The 19,449-nt window shown below is 38.5% G+C and overlaps 1 protein-coding gene across 3 annotated transcripts in view; it reads left to right on the top strand.

Annotated features, from left to right (window-relative positions):
- Window positions 1-10,580, top strand: part of mtDNA-helicase (mitochondrial DNA helicase) — a 50,638-nt gene extending 40,058 nt beyond the window's left edge. For 2 of the 3 annotated variants that reach the window (XM_067156700.2, XM_067156701.2), the window contains 2 exons: window positions 7,306-7,638; window positions 10,204-10,580. In XM_067156700.2, coding sequence (XP_067012801.2) covers window positions 7,306-7,638; window positions 10,204-10,332 — 462 coding nt within the window. In that variant the 3' untranslated portion in view covers window positions 10,333-10,580. Of the gene's footprint in view, window positions 1-7,305; window positions 7,639-10,203 lie in introns of those variants that run through there. The other variant, XM_067156703.2, reaches the window with a different exon arrangement.
- The last annotated feature ends 8,869 nt before the right edge of the window (window positions 10,581-19,449 follow it).

Raw genomic sequence — 19,449 nt, 5'->3', positions numbered from 1 at the left:
CTCAATTTCTTCGTCTGGATGGCTTGAAGTGGGAGCATACACCTGAACGATCTGCAATTTGTATTTATTCGACAACTTAAGGACCATTCGAGCTACTCTGCTGGAAGATCCTTCTAAAATTGATACTCTATCAGCAATGTTCTTGTTAATTAAAAAGCCAACTCCATTGAATTTCCCTTCCGGATCACCACAAAAATAGAACAAGTTGCCAGATTTCAAACGGAAACAGTCTTCCCCTTTACGGCGCACTTCGCTTAAACCAACAATACTCCAGTTGATTTTTGTAAGTTCTTTCTCGATCTCTTCTAGTCTGTCATTGCCTAATAGAGAACGACAGTTGTATGTACAGATCTGGAATATCTGTGAATTCTTTCCAACATTTCTTAATGCTTCGGACATCAAAGTTGCACCCACCCGGAGATCCGACTGTGGGGCTAATTTACCTCCGGAAGATTTAACGTTAATGCCACTCATCATGATTGACTTAAAGGGTATGAAGCATAATCACCACGCCTGCTTCAATGACGGATTGGTGATCCTCCCGCACTGATCGGCTCGCCGACCCAGTTTCCCGCTGGGGTTGGATACCCAACCTTCCACTGGGTTGCTCGGCTTAACAGGGGCACCTCTTGTAGGTTACGTGCTTGGAGTTGAAGTGAGAGAGGCTAGAGAACTCAAACTTGCCGAGTTCTTATATTATTGTTGCTAGATGGGCAGCAACGACGCATCTCACTTCCATTACACCCCCAAAGGACCAATAACATAGGTATTTTAAAAAATTAAATTTTAAGCACCTTTCCCTAAACTACCATTTCATCCAGCGTGAGTAAAAATTATTTATAACCTAGACTGTAGCAACTTATTTCTAGACTTTACATACCGATTTTCATTAAATTCTGTTTGCTCATTTTCTCGTGGTTCAGCGTTGATATAGGCTTAGCAACAAAAAAGCAAAATTCATGAGTATCTCTGTTATCATAGCCGTTATTGTAAAAATATATAAGACATAAATGATTGGATATCTAATTCTATATAACTTTAGTTATGTAGTATTATCAGTAGGACCATTAACACGTTCACTCCCAGCCGTTTCCTCACAGTTCCATGCATAATGTTTTCTGTGAATGTTCTGCTCACAACCAATCGAACACACCAGTGATGCCTTGATTCTTTTATTTTATATAACAGACGGCAAAACAGCCCTACAACCAAAGGTACTCTTTCCACCCTGTCAACGTCCACGCATATCAACCACCGTTTATGGCGTATAGCTTTTAGTGCCGGCAATGTCCGAGTACATGTTCTGCTCTCCAGGTGCATGTCTTTTGATTTTCGCCTGTAGGCGTTCTGCACGTCGTGATGAGGATGAAATAATTATGAAGACGACACAATATACCCAGCCCCCGTGCCAGCAAAATTAACCAATGATGGTTAAAATTCCCGACCCTGGTAGGAATCGAACCCGGGACCCTTGTGACCAAAGGCCAGCACGTTAACCATTTAGCCATGGAGCCGGACACAGACAAGGCACTGACGAACTGTTATCTGCCTTAAGTCGGATACAGGAGTGAACGTCTTAATAACATATATATTTCAGAATTACATTTTAGGACTTCCCCTAAACTACCATTTCACTCAGTACGAATAAAATTATTTACAGCCTAGATTGTAGTGCCTCATTCCCCAATTTCACATACCAATTTTAATTCAATTCTCTTCAGCCATTTTCTTATGATTCCCATACATACATACATACATACATACACACAGAGATGACGGAAAATTAAAAAGTGCATTTCCTTGTTACTGCGGACAGGACTGATACAGAAAATCCATTATTTTAAAATTCTGAGCAGTGTACAGACAAAACTCTTATTTTGTATATATATGTTAGGTTGTCATCCTGACATGTACTTCAGTGTCATATTTTATCATCTTGGAACCAAAACTTTTTTTTTTTCTTATTTGCTGCACAAGCCACTAGTTTCAGTACAATTATCGTGATCAGAAAGCTGGAGTTTAATATTGGTCAATTTTTGTGAATGCAGATTTTGAAAACAAAAGTAATAGAAAAGAACAAATTAGTGCAAGAAAATGTAATACAGTATAGAGGGTGATCTGAAACAATGTGAATTGGTTATATAAGCGTTTGAGGGTTGGTCATACTGATAAATTATTTGAAAAAAAATAGATATCTCACGCTGTTGTCATTTTATCAGCTGCTGAAGTTAGCCAATCAAATCGCTTCGCAACCAAATTCAAATGGGTTCGCGAAGTGATGTTACTAAATCTGCATGTGGCTTAACACTGGCTTGAGAATCGAGCTGAGATATCAGCATCGAACACAAACACCCACACGGTGGGTTTCAGCCAGTGCATTGCTTTGGCACGATCCTGTCGACTCAGAGGTCCATGTGCGAATTGCTCCCCTAGTGAAATGTTTTCCTTTGATTGGTGATATCAGGCTCATCTTAAGCCACATACAGATTTAGAAACACTGCCTCGCAAAGCCCATATACAAGAGTCGAGTCATAAGTCATGGCAACTAATTTTTTCTCGCTAACAGGAGACAACATGGAAAATCTATAAATTTAATTTCTGTTCCGTATTGAAGTGCAATTATAAGAAATAAATTTACCTTTTCTAATACAATATATCAAGTAAATAATATTACAATAGTCTTGGGACTAGTTTCAGCCAATTAGTGGCCTTCTTCAGCCAAAATAAAAATTAAACACAATTTCTCTTCTGTTCACTCATGAGGTGAGTCTCATAAATAATTTTTCTCCTTTTGAATTTCTTTTCTGTTTGTTTATTTATTCCTAATTCAGGCTATCATTTCCAGATTTACTCCATTGCCCGAGGTCCTAATTCAACTTAAAAGACATCATATTATGGCAAGAAGATCACAGCCATAATTTTTATTGTTAAATGTATTTTAATGTTATAATTATTCCTGCATTGTCTTTGTCTTATATACATATGTTTTAGTTATCACATGATCTGTTTAATTTTTATTTTGGCTGAAGATGGCCACTAAGTGGCTGAAACTAGTTCCAAACTAATGTAAAATTACCATATTTATGCGAATAATCCCCGCATATTTTTAAAAAAGTTTGAGGCACTAAATTGGGGTGTGGGTTTTATTTGCGTCTATGTTGTCATTTTTATTTTTTTATTTTTTCAAAATGAGCCTCCCCAAAGTTAGGGTGCAGGGATTATTTGGTGGCGGGGATTATTCGCGTAAATACGGTATTTACTTGATACAATGTATTGAAAAGGTAGACCCTCTTGTCATTTTATTTCTTATGATAAACCAGTGCACAAAGAAAGAGAAATAGGAAGAAAATACAAAAGGACAATGTCCACATCTTTGTATGGTGCTGGCTTCAATAGAAGGGCTCTCTCCTCATCAATTCCAGTTCTTCTCAGCCCCTGTTGTCAAGTTCATTTCTGCTTCACCACTTAATCAGGAGGGCGGCATCAACACACTTTGTGGGCCATCTTGGCAGTGCCTTTGCTGGAGAGACCTAGTGTTAACAGTGCACTATATCTTCTGGTGGAGGCTGTGTGGGCTAAAACAAATTTGTTACTTTCATTGACTGAGGTACCGTATTTCTCTGAATCCAAGACGACGTGTTTGTTTTTCTCTCAGAATCGCGTGTGAAAAATCAAGGGTCATCTTGCATTCACGACCTAACAGTAATGAATACCACTGGCAGCTACCATAGTAACCATGCTTCCCTTCACTCCCGCCCGTGAGTGCAAAACTTGTTGACCATCAACGTCCGCATCTTTAATTACACGTCGTTAGCTGCGGCGACCGATTGTACAGTACCTCTGTGTAACGTCATTGGTTCTCGGGAAATAGTGACAAGACTCTAGAAGAACGTTTCTAAAAACCGCAGAATGGCATCGAAACATGCGAGCCTTCAAATTCTTAGAAAGGCCACGGCTACTCAGCGACTGAATTTATAATGTGTCTACTGTACCGACACTTAGTAAAATTAACAGTTTTATGTACAGCAGGAATACTTTCGTGATGGATCATCGTATTGTAGAGATGCATGGAACAGGTATTGCTGGCAAATTTTCAGTGGCTTCTCGTCGATATTATGGTGCCGATTTTAAGTTAATGGTTATTAAATGTGCGGAACTGAATAATTGTGCAGTCACTAGAAAATACAGCATAGGGCTTACTAAAGCCAATGTTCCGCATTAGCGTGAAGGCAAAGATAACTTTAAAAATGCATTCAGTGGCCCGCAACAAGGGCACTTTAAAGAAGTCGAAGATGAAATTGTGAGGTATGAACACGAAAAACACAAGGGCGGAATGGCCACACCACGCCGCAGTAAATTCATTACCTTCAAAGCCCGCGTCTTTATTACACATTGCTAGCTGCTGAAGTTGGCCAAAGCCAGCCAGCGAGACGTGTGTCTAGCGGCAGCCATTTGCACTTGATGCTTAGTACAATTAGGCCTAACAGTTATATAAACAGCAGGAATATTTTCCATATGAATCGTCGTATTGTAGAGATACGTGGAACAGGTATTGTCGGCAAATTTTCAACATGTTCGCTTCGATATTATGGTGCCAATTTTAAGTTACTGGTTATTAAACTTGCAGAAATAAAGAGTAATTGTACAGCCACAAGAAAATACAGCGTAACTAAAGCCAGTGTTTGGCTTGGCGTGAAGACAAAGACAGTCTAGAAATGTGTACTGTACAAGAAAGGCATTCATATGATTTTACAAAGCACTTTTAAAGTCTGATTACATTTTTTGAAGGAAAAATTGGAGGTCGTCTTGGATTCGGAGAAATACGGTATGAGCGATGCCAGTAATACAATTCCTTATGCAGCCAGTCCCTGTTATGAATCATGTGTTAATGTCACTCAGAGTCGGTTGGTACAGGCATTTCAGTGATCTTGGCAGACTGATATGTAAGAGCAGTTTCTGGCTCAGTGAAGAATGCAACAATGGGAAACTACCTCTCACTATTTATTTCTGGATATATATATATCGAAACATGCGAGCCTTATGTATGTATATATATACACACATATACATACCTGCCAACTTTTCTGATTTACCCAGAAACTTTCCGTTTTTAACTTGTCTTCCGATTTTCCAGTTTATTTTTACTTCTTCCTATTTTTTACCAATATAACTTCCAATACAGTCAATACTCTTCCCATAGGATAAATTATTGTGTGTGTAATTTACGCAACCTCATTTTCAAGTGTATTTATTTGATGCTTTATTTGGCTAGTGTAATGTCCGTCGCCGTTGTGTACTGTGTTTTCTGCTCCCTACAGCATTGTGTGTGTTTTACAGCCGGGAATTCGGGACAGCAATCGTCCTACAATCAAGAGAGGCTAGCGCGCGCTAGCGACTCCGTTAATCGGGACGAAAGATTGAGTTTCTTATTGTGTAGTTTGCACGCTGTTAATATTGTTTCTGTGTATAGTTTCATTGGGGTTGCAGGCCACATGTTTTTGTTTTTTTTTCTCTCTTGCTGTTCTGTGTTTTCCTCCCTGTCAAAGTCGTATGTTAATAATGTATGCACCGGGCGAGTTGGCCGTGCGCGTAGAGGCGTGCGGCTGTGAGCTTGCATCCGGGAGATAGTAGGTTCGAATCCCACTATCGGCAGCCCTGAAGATGGTTTTCCGTGGTTTCCCATTTTCACACCAGGCAAATGCTGGGGCTGTACCTTAATTAAGGCCACGGCCGCTTCCTTCCAACTCCTAGGCCTTTCCTCTCCCATCGTCGCCATAAGACCTATCTGTGTCGGTGCGACGTAAAGCCCCTAGCAAAAAAAAATAATGTATGCAGGGCCGATGACCTAGATGTTATGCCCTGTAGACAACAAGCATCAGTAATGTATGAGACATATTAATCTGTTTTATATAAGGTAGTTTCACGAATTTCAGTGCATTTGTGTTCATTCATAGTTCATAATTTAAATGACTTGAATATATTTCAGAGAGCTGTGTCGATGATAGTTTCTAGTTTTTTCTCTTCACATTATGGCCACAAAACATAACAAGCGTTATCTCCAAATGTTCAGAGATACCTATAAAATTGAATTCCTGTTCATGTTACAATCTAATAAAGGAAACTTATGCATTTCGTTCCATGTTTGTTACATTTTCTTGTAACCATTTTTATGTTTTCTTAGTTTAAGATTTTAAATTTAATGGTTAGTTCACCTTTTAACTGTAGATATGTATGCCTTTTATGTTGTCCTTTTTTCATCGAGATCATGGCGCAATATATGTGATGAAATCCAAGAATTAAAAAATCTTCCTATTTTGTATTTCTAAAAGTTGGCAGGTATGTATTTACAAGAAAAGGGAAGACACATAAAATAAAGATTAATACAAATATCTTGGGTGCATCATTTCAAGTGATAACAGAATACAGCATGAGATTAACAACCGCATTCAAAAATCAGCTCAGTTTTACCATCAAGTTCGGAACCTCCTCTGGAACGAACAAGTTCCCTTAAGATCAAAGCAGATTCTATTCCAATCATACTTCACCCCCATAATAACATATGGCCTAGAAACCTGCACAACAACCCAACAAGTGGACAGCAAACTACAAGCCGCAGAAATGAAGTTCCTACGAACTATGGTACAGAAGACAAAAAGGGACAGGGTAAGGAATGAAAGAATAAGGGAGCAAGCTGGTGTGTACCCATCCCTGAATGAAAAAGTGACAAGGGCCCGTTTGAAATGGTTTGGCCATGTCAAACGAATGGACGATGGAAGGACAGCAAAACAATGGCTACACACAGTCGTGGCCGGAAAACGACCGGTAGGAAGACCTAGGAAGAGGTGGCTGGACCAAGTGAAAGAGGACATAGGAACAAGAGGAATCAGCTGGGATGTCGTCTTGAGAGAAGAGTGGTACATGGACAGACAGAAGTGGAGAGTGCTCGTAAACCACACCCGGGCAACTGGAGTGGAAAACTGATGATGATGACAGGTGGTTAAGGATTGGAAAAAAGGACAAACACATTGGAAATAAAAGGATCCCAACAGGACAACGGTAACATAGTGTATTTAGGGTCACAATGGAATGAATATCAAATACGTAGCCATCAGAAGTTCAAGGAACAGCTCGTGATTCGTATGTAGTGCATGCCTTGGGCACCCTAGTGATTCATTCGAATGGCTGGCAAGGAAGCACTTTTGATGATCTTGAATGATTTAAGAGTTATTTGAGGTGAACATTTTAGCTACTCGCTTTGTATATTAAATCTCAGTTTGGTTTGATTCGTATTGTTCTGGATTTCAGGTGGTGATGGAGGCTGTTGAACATGCAGCGTACGTTCACGATATCGCTCATGTCATCATTGACAATGTCCAGTTCATGATGGGAGTGTCCGACGAACCTCGGCATGCAGACCGCTTCTGGAAACAAGATGCGATCATCGCTTGCTTTCGCTCATTTGCCACGCGGAAGAATTGTCACGTAACACTGGTGATACATCCAAGGAAGGAGCGTGATGAGGAAGACCTCACTGTCAACTCGATATTTGGGAGTGCTAAAGCAGCTCAAGAAGCTGATAATGTTCTTATTATCCAAGACAAAAGACTATCCTCAGTTCGTGGGAAGAAATATCTGCAGGTGAAGTGATTAATATTGTTGTACAGAAGCTCTCTGGGATATAATTGAATTTTATTCCATAATTTGAATTTTTCTGGAGACACTGTTTCCCTTTGAAAGCAACTTTTTTTTTTTTTTTTTTTACGCCAACTTGCTAGGCCTATCAGAGTCTAGGGTTTTTTCTGCTGAGGTGGACTCTTTTAATATTCCCCTACTTTGTCTACAAGGCAGCAGGTTCATTTCATGCTACGCCTTTTGCAGCCACTCCACTGAAGTACAGACACTGCTAGATGAAGATTGTTTTTCAACTATCCAAATGTTTTATGATACATGCAATTGTAAATGACAAGCTTATTTTGGAAGTGTTTGTACATACATATATTATAAATATTTTAATATAACTAGTTAAATGTCCTTGTTACTTCATCGTAGGCTGATGATGGCAAATAAAATTGCCGAAACCGGTACCAAATGACAATAAAAATAAAAATGTGACGTTTTAATTATTTCACATTTTTTATAGTATTGAACAGGTGGAAAACCCTACCCTTATCTTTGATTGTAAATCTCGTTTCAATAGGACTAATAATGAAATTTTTGACATTAAATTTGAGGTGATGAAGGATTATCTGTTCCTGTAGTTGTTAAAGAGAGGGATGCCGCAAGGCAATATTATTGGACCTTTATGTTTTCTTTATATAATTGATATGAGTAAAGAACTGAAATCACAGATAAGGCTTTCTGCAGATATGTTGTACTGTATGGAGTAATAAATAAGTTGCAGGATTGTGAGTGACTGCAGAAAGACCTCGACAATGTTGTGAAATGAACAGCAGAAGGGCTGATATACGGGGTGAAAAGTCTGGCTGCGAGAGTTTTACCAAGAGGAGAAGTCTTTTCATTGTTAATTACTGTATTGATGGGATGATAGTACCTCATGCAGCATTTAGGTGTTAATATAAGAGAAGATTTTCATTGGGGTAATCACATTAGCAAGATTATAAATAAAGCTTACAGACCTCTTCATATGATTATGAGGGTTTTTAGGGGCTTGCAGTAAGGATGTAAATGAGAGAGAGTATAAATCTCTGGTAAAACCCCAGTTAGAGTATGGTTCCAGTTTATGTAACCCACACCAGGATTAATTGATATGTGAACTGGAAAAGATCCAAAGGAAAACAACTCAATTTGTTCGGCTCCATGGCTAAATGGTTAGCTTGCTGGCCTTTGGCCACAGGGGTCCCGGGTTTGATTCCCGGCAGGGTCGGGAATTTAAACCATAATTGGTTAATTTTGCTGGCACGGGGCCTGGGTGTATGTGTCGTCTTCATCATTATTTCATCCTCCTCACGACGCGCAAGTCGCCTACGGGTGTCAAATCCAAAGACCTGCATCTGGCCAGCCGAACTTGTCCTCGGATACTCCCGGCACTGAAAGCCATACGCCATTTCATTTTTCATTTCCAAAAAAAGAGTTAGTGTTATGAAAATGTTGTTGATTGAATGCCCCAACCTTACACCTACTCATCTGCACTTCTAGGAGGCTGTTGGCATTGGTGAGGGGTGTCCCCTTAACCCAGGAGACACTCAGTCCCTGCAATCATTAGCCGCTTGTTATAGAAACGTTGTCCCTCTCTGCAACACGGGAGGTGAATGTCAGGATTTTCCTTCCTCTGAATCTAGTATCATAAAGTCTTTCTAGACTCTCGAGTACTTTTGGAGAAAAAAGCAGGATCCAGGCTAGTGAGAGTAAATTTTTGAGACCGAGCAAGCTGGCCGTGCATTTAGGGTCGCGCAGCTGTGAGCTTGTATTCAGGATATAGTGGGTTTGAACTCCACTGTTTTCAGCCCTGAGGATGGTTTTCTGTAGTTTCCCATTTTCACACCAGGCAAATGCTGGGGCTGTACCTTAATTAAGGGCAAAGCCGCTTCCTTCCCACTCCTAGCTCTTTCCTGTCCCATCGTCGCCATAACACTTATCTGTGTTGGTGCGATGTAAAGCAAATTGTAAACAGAAAGATAAGTAGAATAGAAGGGAAAAAAATATGAGATAAGAAATGAAAAGGTTGGAGAACTAGTGGAAGTGGAACTATTGCAGGATAGGGTAGAGGAATCTAGACTTAGATAGGATGGACAGTGAAGTGGATGAAGATGGAAAGGATACTCAGGAAAATGCACGAGATGATAGTGGAAGGCAGGAGACTAAGGGACGGATGGCTGAAAGCAGTGTAATAGCCGACAGCATTTGCAGGCAGTTCGTAGCTGAACAGACTCCACTGTTTTAGTTTCCAGAAAAAGAATAAAAAACATAAAAGTTTCATTTGAAAAAATTATTGGTTTTGCATTCATATAGCATTTTCATTTTGAGTAAATTTTGCATTTTCAAAACATATTAACAAAGTGCTTACAGATCTTTAGTAAATATTTTGCCTAATATCGTTATTGCAAAAACTCACAACCTGTAGTCATTATTTATAATCACTAACTCTTCAAAACAATGTCCTCTTTATCTCTTTCTTTTTACCAGCAGTGATTATGGCCAATTTTACAGCTCCCATATTAGTTATATTTTTCTTTTCTGTTACAGGTTGCAAAAAATCGGTATAGTGGTGACCTGGGAATAATGACTTTGGACTTTGATAAAGACAGCCTTAGTTACCAGCAGAAGAAGAAAAAGGTGATCAAAACTGAGAGAGAAGACATGGATCACGGATAAACTTGGAGCGTTGTTAATCTTTATAGTTTGTTTTGTACCTCACCGATTTCGTGCCATTAAATATTTATATATTGCCTTTGATATGATATATATTGCCGTTTAAAAACTTTGTTCTCAAACCTCTAGCCATACTGGGACATTTGTTCCATGAATGGGGACTACGACTGAACCCTAATAAAACTTGTTTTCATCTGAGCAATATACTAGCCAACTGCAAACTGGACATTTTGTTTTGAGGGGATCACCTATTCTACAGTACCTTGGGGCTATTCTTGACAAAACTCTGTCCTTTATACTGCATGTAACGAAAACTGCAGCTAAGCTGAAATCAAGAAAAAATATCCTGATAAATCTATATGGTACAATATAGAGCTTCACAGCAGCCATCTTACATTGATCAGCCCTTGTTCTTGTGTATTCTGCCGCAGAATACTGCACTCTTGGCTGAAGGAACAGCTGCCATATTACGCTGGTAAATGCTTAGCTATTATAATAATTATAATGTTGTGCGGCCTCCGGAGAGATCTGCTGCAGGTCTTTCGAGTTGTCGCCGTGCAGGCGACCTGCATGTCTGTGAGGATGGCGCTCTACCTAAGATGAATTCTAATGCTGAAGACGGCACAAATACCCAGACCCCGAGTCAGAGGACTTAATGAATTTTAAAAATTCAACAATTTTTTAAGATTGATTAACCCATACACTGCTAAGCCTGTGATATCTTGTGCATGTACAACGTCACATCCTTCCTGCGCCCAAGATAAATCGTCGGCAACTTCAGCTAATGGTTTTCGAACTTGAGCGGCAACAAGCTACTTCTTTTTGGAACATAATGGATCATTGGTCAAAATGCAGACTGCATTTTAATGCTATCTGCGGTTCAATGTCTGAAATAATACACTCAGCTCAGTGCACAACCTAGGTTGCAGTCCCGCAAGATACCTGTGTCCAGGACTTGTAAAAATGGCTTTGAGTAGTGGACGGTGTGTGCTTTCGGAGTTCAAACGTATAGAAGCTGTGAATATTCTTGAATTGAAAGATGAGTACTCAGATATCAGTGATTTGGGTAGTGATTATAGTCCTAGTGACAGTGCTGCGCCTCAACTACCAGCTCCATAAACAAGGAAAAGAATTTGTTCCGAATCTGCATTATTTCAGTGCCATACAGGTAATATGTTTAGTCATGGAATAAACAGTTTTGATGAGAGTTATAAATTCTCATGCCCTCTTCAATTTCAAAACTGGGGAGAATATATCTAGGAGATTTCCAGCTACAGCTTATCAGGGAGCACAAGCAGAAGTACCACATTTCTGGACAAACTACTAAGAGAGGACGTCCTACATCTGGTGACCAACCACTCAAGACTGATGGAGAGACATTTTCCATCCCCTGTACAACCTACACTAAAGAAGAAATGACTTACAAGATGCTCCCATGTTTGCTCCAATACAACAACTTGCAAAAATAAAATGCGATAGACATGTATGTCAAATGTGACGCGGCTCTCTGTGTTGACCCTGCTTTGAAATATACTATATATTAGTAAAGTTTCAAAGATAGGCTCATTGGAGTGTCTGCTGTAAATAATGAAACGATTTAGTGTAAATTATGGAAGTTCATATTTTAGTATTTAGTGTTTTCCTCTACATTTCTTACTTTGATCAACCCTGACTTTAATTTAAATTTTTTTACATTCTTAAATAATGTAATGTTCTTTGATTGCTGTCTGTTAGGAAATAATTAGTCATACCCGATCTGTTCAAGGCGATGATGACAAGTGTGTACTTTGGTTATTATGGATAACCCTGATTTGTAAGATAGCTAAATTTCTGACATTTATAATTTTTGAAAGATCATTGTGCAATTTGATCAGAATTTAGCACTTGTGAAAGAGGAATATCAAAGTTTTTATAGGATAGTGTGTTTTTGGCTCTAATGGACAACCCTAATTTTCTCTCTCCTTAATTTATGTGCCAAAAGTAAAACTGAAAGCTATTCTGGAGATTTTTTCCAGTTCAAATGACATTTCTTAGTTGTTTGTTCACTTTTCATAAATTTCATATATTTTTAGATATACAGTATTTAAAACAAAAACAACTAGAATGGAAGGCTCTGATAGATGCTCAAAATATTAGCAGTGAAATGGTTAATACTATTAAACAGTATAAAAACCAAGGTTTTAACATAAATATTAATCGTTTCGTAAGAAAAATATAATAATACATCATCAAGTAAGCACGGTTCCAGATTTCCTTTGAATAAACAAAGTTCGTGACAAACAGTAACAGGCAAAAATCAGACTCTACAACACTGTGATTAAAACAGAATATCTGTATGCTAGTGAGGGCCTCCAAATGGCTGGGAAGGCTGATCTATGAGACGCGGAGATGATTTAGAGAAAAATTATGCACAAAATAATGGGTCCAAATCGTAAATGCAAAGTACAGATTAAGGGGACATGAAGAACTGTATTGGGAAAATGAACGATTTATGGAGACTATTAGGAAGATTGAAGTTCTATGGGCACCTCTTCAGAATGGATGGAAAGCAATTGACAAAATAATTCTTTCAGGTACTTGATGGTAGACCTAAAGTTTCTGGTAAGTGGTTCCAGAAGGTGAGGAAGGGCTTCATCATCTGAGCAAATATTGTAATTGGATGAACGTCTGTATATTTGCATTAAATAAATAAATAAATAAATAAATAAACAAGACTGGACTAAGAGAGAGGATATCTCAAATTGAGAACAGTATCAGTTACAAATCGACAACTTCAAGGGCTTCCATGAAGAATAAAAGTAGAACACTGGTTGGAAGACGGAAAGACAGCAGGCTGCCAAGGAAAGAATACAGGGATTCTGTGCTACAAAAAAAGACTTCCAAAATGTGCAACAGTTTGGTCTCTAAGGGCCCTAAGCAATCTATATATATAAAATAAGAGTTTTGTAATAATAATAAAAGTGTGATTTTGATAGAATCTGACAAAGTTCTTCCAAAAACAAAACATGTCATTCTACTGTAATTAAATTGTTTCTTTTGGAGGTATAATCTGTTGTTTAATGTTTTCTTTTTTAAGGTATTATCTAAATTGTATTTAATCATAAATTAGTTTTAACAGACTGAAGAACCTAACAGTTATAGATTAACTAAGTTACAACTGAAAATAAATTGCTTCCAGTGTAAAAAATATATACAAAATAAAAAACTCATAAGTTGCAGATGGCTGCAAATCTATTTTAGCATAGGTACACTCAAATTACTTTATTTTTCTACTGAATGTATGCTGAATGCTTAATGCTACAGAAAATGAAAACATAAAAAGGTTTTATTTGGCTATAAAATTGCTAAGTTTGCCACAACATTTTGATGATTTACTTAGCCTTCTAAATACACAAGATCTTGATGAGATACTTGTCTGAGCAATAAAGGAATAAGAGTGCATCATCACCACTCCAATTTTGGATTTTAGATATTTTACATATTATATTCATCTCCAATCAGTGTAGACAGAGCAAAACGGGACAATTGTACTTTCCATTAAGTTTTTGTCTGGACAACAGAACAGGCACTAAAAGAACAGGCAATGATGTTAAAAATTGAACATCTGGTCGCTCTGTTGTAGATCGTAGGAAATTATTGGCCAAGAAGGAAGTAATATTTTGAAAATCTATGAGCGTAGAAGGAAATATTTCGGAAGAAATTTTGAATTATGGAATTCAATGGAATGAAAATCAAGAAAATAATGCTTGAAGAAGCAGAGAGAATGATAAATGAACAAACTACCTGTACCATAAAGAAAGAAGAAGTGGCTGAAATTAAATCTTAAATGGTGGAATATGATATGAGATGATAGGAGGGTGATAAAATGGATCCATGAGGTAAATGCGATTGGGATTTGATTTTGGTAAGGTACCTTACAACTTAGTGCAGTAATTTTATGAAGGAGAATGAAGGATACCAACAACTATTGAGAATTCCTTTGATCACTATACCAGTATCTATAGACATTTAAGAATTAAGAGAGTGCAGTAGGTCATAGAAAATAAGATCGATGAAAGTTAGTGCACACAAGTATGAAGGATGAGTTCTCCACCTAAACAATACTTTATTTTGCATAGTGTCAATATTATTTACATAAAAGGACAGTACCGGTTTCGACCTGTAAATAGGTCATCTTCAGCTATTGAAGAACCTACTTAATAGCGACTGTACAGAATGAATACTACTAAAATTAAAATTAAACAAGAATGCCATTAAAATAAACACGAATGCCACTATTCTAAAAAATACTTGATGTTAAGATACATACATATGGTACAGTTTTGGGGGTTAGAGGGCTTTTACCCTGGCCCCATGATTTCTACATATTTGAAAAATTATATTTGTTGAGGTTGAAATTGGATACAATTTTGAGCATATTTGCGGCCCAACAATGAACTTTGAAACATTCTCATAAAACCGTTGGACACAGTGTTGGGATTTAACATAGATATTCGAACTTGACACCAGAACTAGGGCGAAACATGTCCCTAGCTAGTGTTTATAATTCATGTAGAATTTAATCACTACAAAATATAATTGTATTGAATAGGTGGACACAGTAATTTTATTCAAGAAAGAATTTTACTTACTGTCCTTTTATGTAAATAATATTGACACAATGCAAAATAAGTATTGATTAGGTGGAGAACTCATCCTTCATACTTGTGTGCTTGAATTATCAATACGAACTACGAAGCTAATAGATTGTAGTAAAATTAGTGCAGTTTTAGATCACAAAGGGGCTGTTAAGACCAGTTTTTCAGGGTATGAGAAGTAATTTATACAAGGTATAACAGAGAACCACGAGGGAAGATTTTGGCCATTCTGAGGTATAAGGGGTGATCCAAAAGTTTCCATTCGACTGCCGTACAGTCCTGAATCGGGATGCCAATCAGGCTAAATCACCACGAGCATTGAGGCGCTCATCCCTCCCCGTGTGGTAAAACACCATGTGCTGCTGTGTGAAGTAGTCCGTAACCACCTGCTGCACATCTTTGTCCGACAGGAAGTGTCAACTCTTCAAGGCTTTTTTTGAGGCGACCGAAGACATGATAATCGCATGGGGAGAGATCAGGACTATAGGGCTGCCCACTTGTTGTCCGTAATGGATGAAGCTGGCCTCCCAGATCGACCGTCGTCTTATGTCGAAACGTGACCCGCACAGAACTTGGTGCACCATTTCACAACGGTGGTTTTCGACAGACATGGTGCCCACTACACTGTCTTCAATCACCGATGGATGTCCACCGGTGTTTGTCCTTTGGCAGCCAAGAACAGAATAGCAGCACGTTGGTTCTGTTTGGACGCATTTGGTAATAACATTGCCATAGTTCACGTGGCTACATTTAAAGCATGCACTTCGGCACAACACGACTGCCACACTGATACATTTGCCTACATGTCCGTGCTTATATACCCACATCGGAGTCGCACTATGTTGCACGTCTGCTGCAGCAATGCCCTCAAACTGAAACCTTTTGATCACGCCTTATATAATGTAAAGTGACCGGATCTACCATTTTGAATTGGGCAGTACTGTTTTTCAATCTGTTGTGCTGGTGTCCTGATAGGTTTTGTTGGAACACTGATTTGTCCTGTTTTGTAAGAAAATGCAAATTATCTCATGTTTATAGTAAATAGGTAAACAGTCAAATAGATAAGAGTGTTATTTAATGAGTGCTGTAATAAATTTGTGTTGTGTTTGTAATAAGTGGATAAACAGTCATGTAGATAACAGTGTTATTTGTCTTATGTTTATAATAAATAAACAGTCAAATATCAACAGTGTTATTTGTTTGAGTGACTACAAAGAAACCTTGACAGTGTTGTGAGATGGACAGTAGGGACTGGTATTATGGTAAACAGGATAAAAATTCAGATTGTAAGTTTCAGTAAGAGGAAAAGTCCTCTCTGTTTGGTTATGTTGTTGATGGGGATCACTGTAAGTACCTAGGTGTTAATATAAGGATATATCTTCATTGTCATTAGCAAGGTTGTAAATAAGGATTACAGAGCTCTTCATATGGTTATGAATATGAAGGTATTTAGGGGTTGTAGTAAGGATGTAAAAAAGAGGATACAAGTCTCTGGTAAGACTCCAATTAGAGTACGGTTCCAATGTATGGGACCCATACCAGGATTACTTGATGTGACAACCTGGAAAAGATCCAAAGGAAAGCAATGACGATTTGTTCTGGATGATTTCTGACAGAAGAGTAGTGTTTTGAAAATGTTGCAAACTTTGGACTGGGAAGACTTGGGAGTACATGCTCAACTAAGCAGTATGTTCCAGTATAATTGGTCCATTATTGGACATTATAAATTTTCCAGCTCATTCCTTGTTGCCAGCGTTTCTCCCCATTGTGCTAAGTTGGGCTCATCAGTTGGTAAATAGCACACCTACCAAGACCACTGATCTCTATACATGGATCGCTGATGGCAGGTCTCCGCTGCAGAAGAAAGTACGCCAAGTTGAGCGCGCGGTTCGCCATGTTGGCGTACCCAACCTAGAGCTCTCCTTATGGGGAAGCAATGATAATATAGTCAATTTTAAGTCGCAATTAATGGCGCATTGGAATAATTAAAAATATAGAGACATGTTCACTCAAAGCATAAGGACATTGGGATCACTGACACGTCATTCCGAGGTCAGTAAATCTCCGGGATAGCAATAAAAATGAATGTATAATAACGGCCGTCAAATATTAACTTAGGTGCTGAATACATGCAATTAGCGATCGGTAACACAATACGAGTGAAAATCAGTTTCTGGAAACATTGCTGTAAATTGTATACATGTATGCCACGAAATTATGCATTCTTAAAATGATGTACCTATAAACGTAGCTCACTATACAGGCCTAGATTCGACATATCGTAATCGGTGCTTGATAATGAATTTCTGTTTCCTGTTTCCATGAAATAATGCGCATATTATCAAATTAAAATATCATTGAAGCAAATGTACACATTTATAAAACCAGCAAATATTCAAAACTTGTCAATATATCACATTACCTGCAGCTTAATTTACTATTACAGACTTCTTTAATTAAATTCAGCTAGCAAAGCGATATTGATAGTCATCATCAGAAATATGAAACACCAGTTAAAAGAGCCCCAAATACCACGAATAGCCCCAAACACCCACCACACTTTCCCTTCTCCCACCACTCCAGTGTTTGAAACCCATAATTATTACTGATGTAAATAAGGTCTAGAATTCCTCCAGACTTCATTTTCTAAGATTGTTGTAAGGTCACGTCAATTATTTCATCGAAATCGTCAGTTTAATTATGAGAAATAAAAAAATATAAGTAAATCCATGGGTGGCCCAGATTGGTTGCGCAGTAGATGTTAGTTTTCTCTCGTCCTGCTCGTGACGTCATCACAGGAGCACCATGACTGTGTAGCATACAACCGCACGTGTATCTCATTTCGTTGTTTATATATGTCTGTCTTATAAAGAAAGGATTTCCACGTAATAACTATACGTAATTTCTTTCCGTATATTGCTGTTGGTTTATTTAGCGGCCTACTGTATTTTGCTTAGTGTGTGTGTCGTAGTTCGTTTCTGTGAGATCTCTGTTGAGTTGCTGTGTTTCGTGCAGTGAGGTGCACTTATTTTCTTTTCGTTAGTTGCGTGAACAGTGTAATAGTAGCTGAAGTGAAATTTATATGTTCATTGTACAGTATCATTGCGATAGAAAACTGTGCCGTTAATGATTCACCGACCGAGCTCGACAGCTGCAGTCGCTTAAGTGCGGCCAGTATCCAGTATTCAGGAGATAGTGGGTTTGAACCCCACTGTCGGCATCCCTGAAGATGGTTTTCCGTGGTTTCCCATTTTCACACCAGGCAAATGCTGGGGCTGTACCTTAATTAAGGCCACGGACGCTTCCTTCCCATTCCTAGGCCTTTCCTGTCCCATCGTCGCTATAAGACCTATCTGTGTCGGTGCGATGTTAAGCAAAAAAAATTCACTGCAATCTACAGCGACACCTGATTGTTCAGCAGAGGGATTTCGGTACCTACATCGCCGAACGTGAAAGAAAATATGACAGGTCAATGCGAAGTCCCACTGGGGAAATGCTTTCCATTTCTTCTGGTACAGCCCCTGTGGGATGGATATAAATGTTATCTCGGGGAGTTCTACTCGTTCCATCGTTAGAATGGTAAACCAAATAAAGGAATTTGAGTAAATTTTCAGGGACACTCATGGACGTGCTGAACTGTGACGCATACCTAATATTATACGCAAAGTGTGTCAAATAATTAGCAGTAAATTCCCCATTGTACCACCAGAAATATTAAAAATGTATGTTAGAACGAGAATATTTATACGCATACGACAAATTAACATTCGGACAAGAACTGAAAAATCCATTGCAGCTCATCGGCGAAAGGCGCGACAGTAGATTTCATCTTCAAAAGCAACCACTTCATGACATCGGATCTCACGGGTAGGACTGTGTTCTAATTGTTTTTCCTATTCTTTCTTATTGTTTAATTTTTTAAAAGTAGACTATCTATGCGGAGCCTCCGTGGCTCAGACGGCAGCGCGTCGGCTTCTCACCACTGGATACCGTGGTTCAAATCCCGGTCACTCCACGTGAGATTTGTGCTGGTCAAAGCGGAGGCAGGACAGGTACTCCGGTTTTCCCTGTAATCTTTCATTCCAGCAACACTTTCCATTATCATTTCATAGCATTTATCAGTCATTAATAAATCACTTTGGGAGTGGCGACCCCGTTGTAATAATAGCCCATATATGGTTCATTCATTACATCCCTGACCCGATCAAAGACTGGAAAACAGGTTGTAGGTTTTCCAGGACTATCTATGCATGGTTTCGAATATGAACTTACTTCTGCTGCTGTTATAATATGTGTTAAGCTTTAAACTCGATACCTGCGGAAGTGAGTCAGTATATCGTATGTTAACATACGGCAGTTCGATCACGGAATGTTTGCTGTAAAGATTTAATATGACAAAGATTTCATATCTCTAAATATTTATGTTTACAGATTTGAAAGCGCGTAACCTTCCTCAAACAGAATAGAGGAACTTGGAAATGTT

Source organism: Anabrus simplex, chromosome 12 (genome assembly GCF_040414725.1).
Source record: "Anabrus simplex isolate iqAnaSimp1 chromosome 12, ASM4041472v1, whole genome shotgun sequence".
Taxonomy (NCBI): domain Eukaryota; kingdom Metazoa; phylum Arthropoda; class Insecta; order Orthoptera; family Tettigoniidae; genus Anabrus; species Anabrus simplex.
Note: the sequence above shows the minus strand (reverse complement) of the source record. Positions and strands in the feature narration are given on the sequence as shown.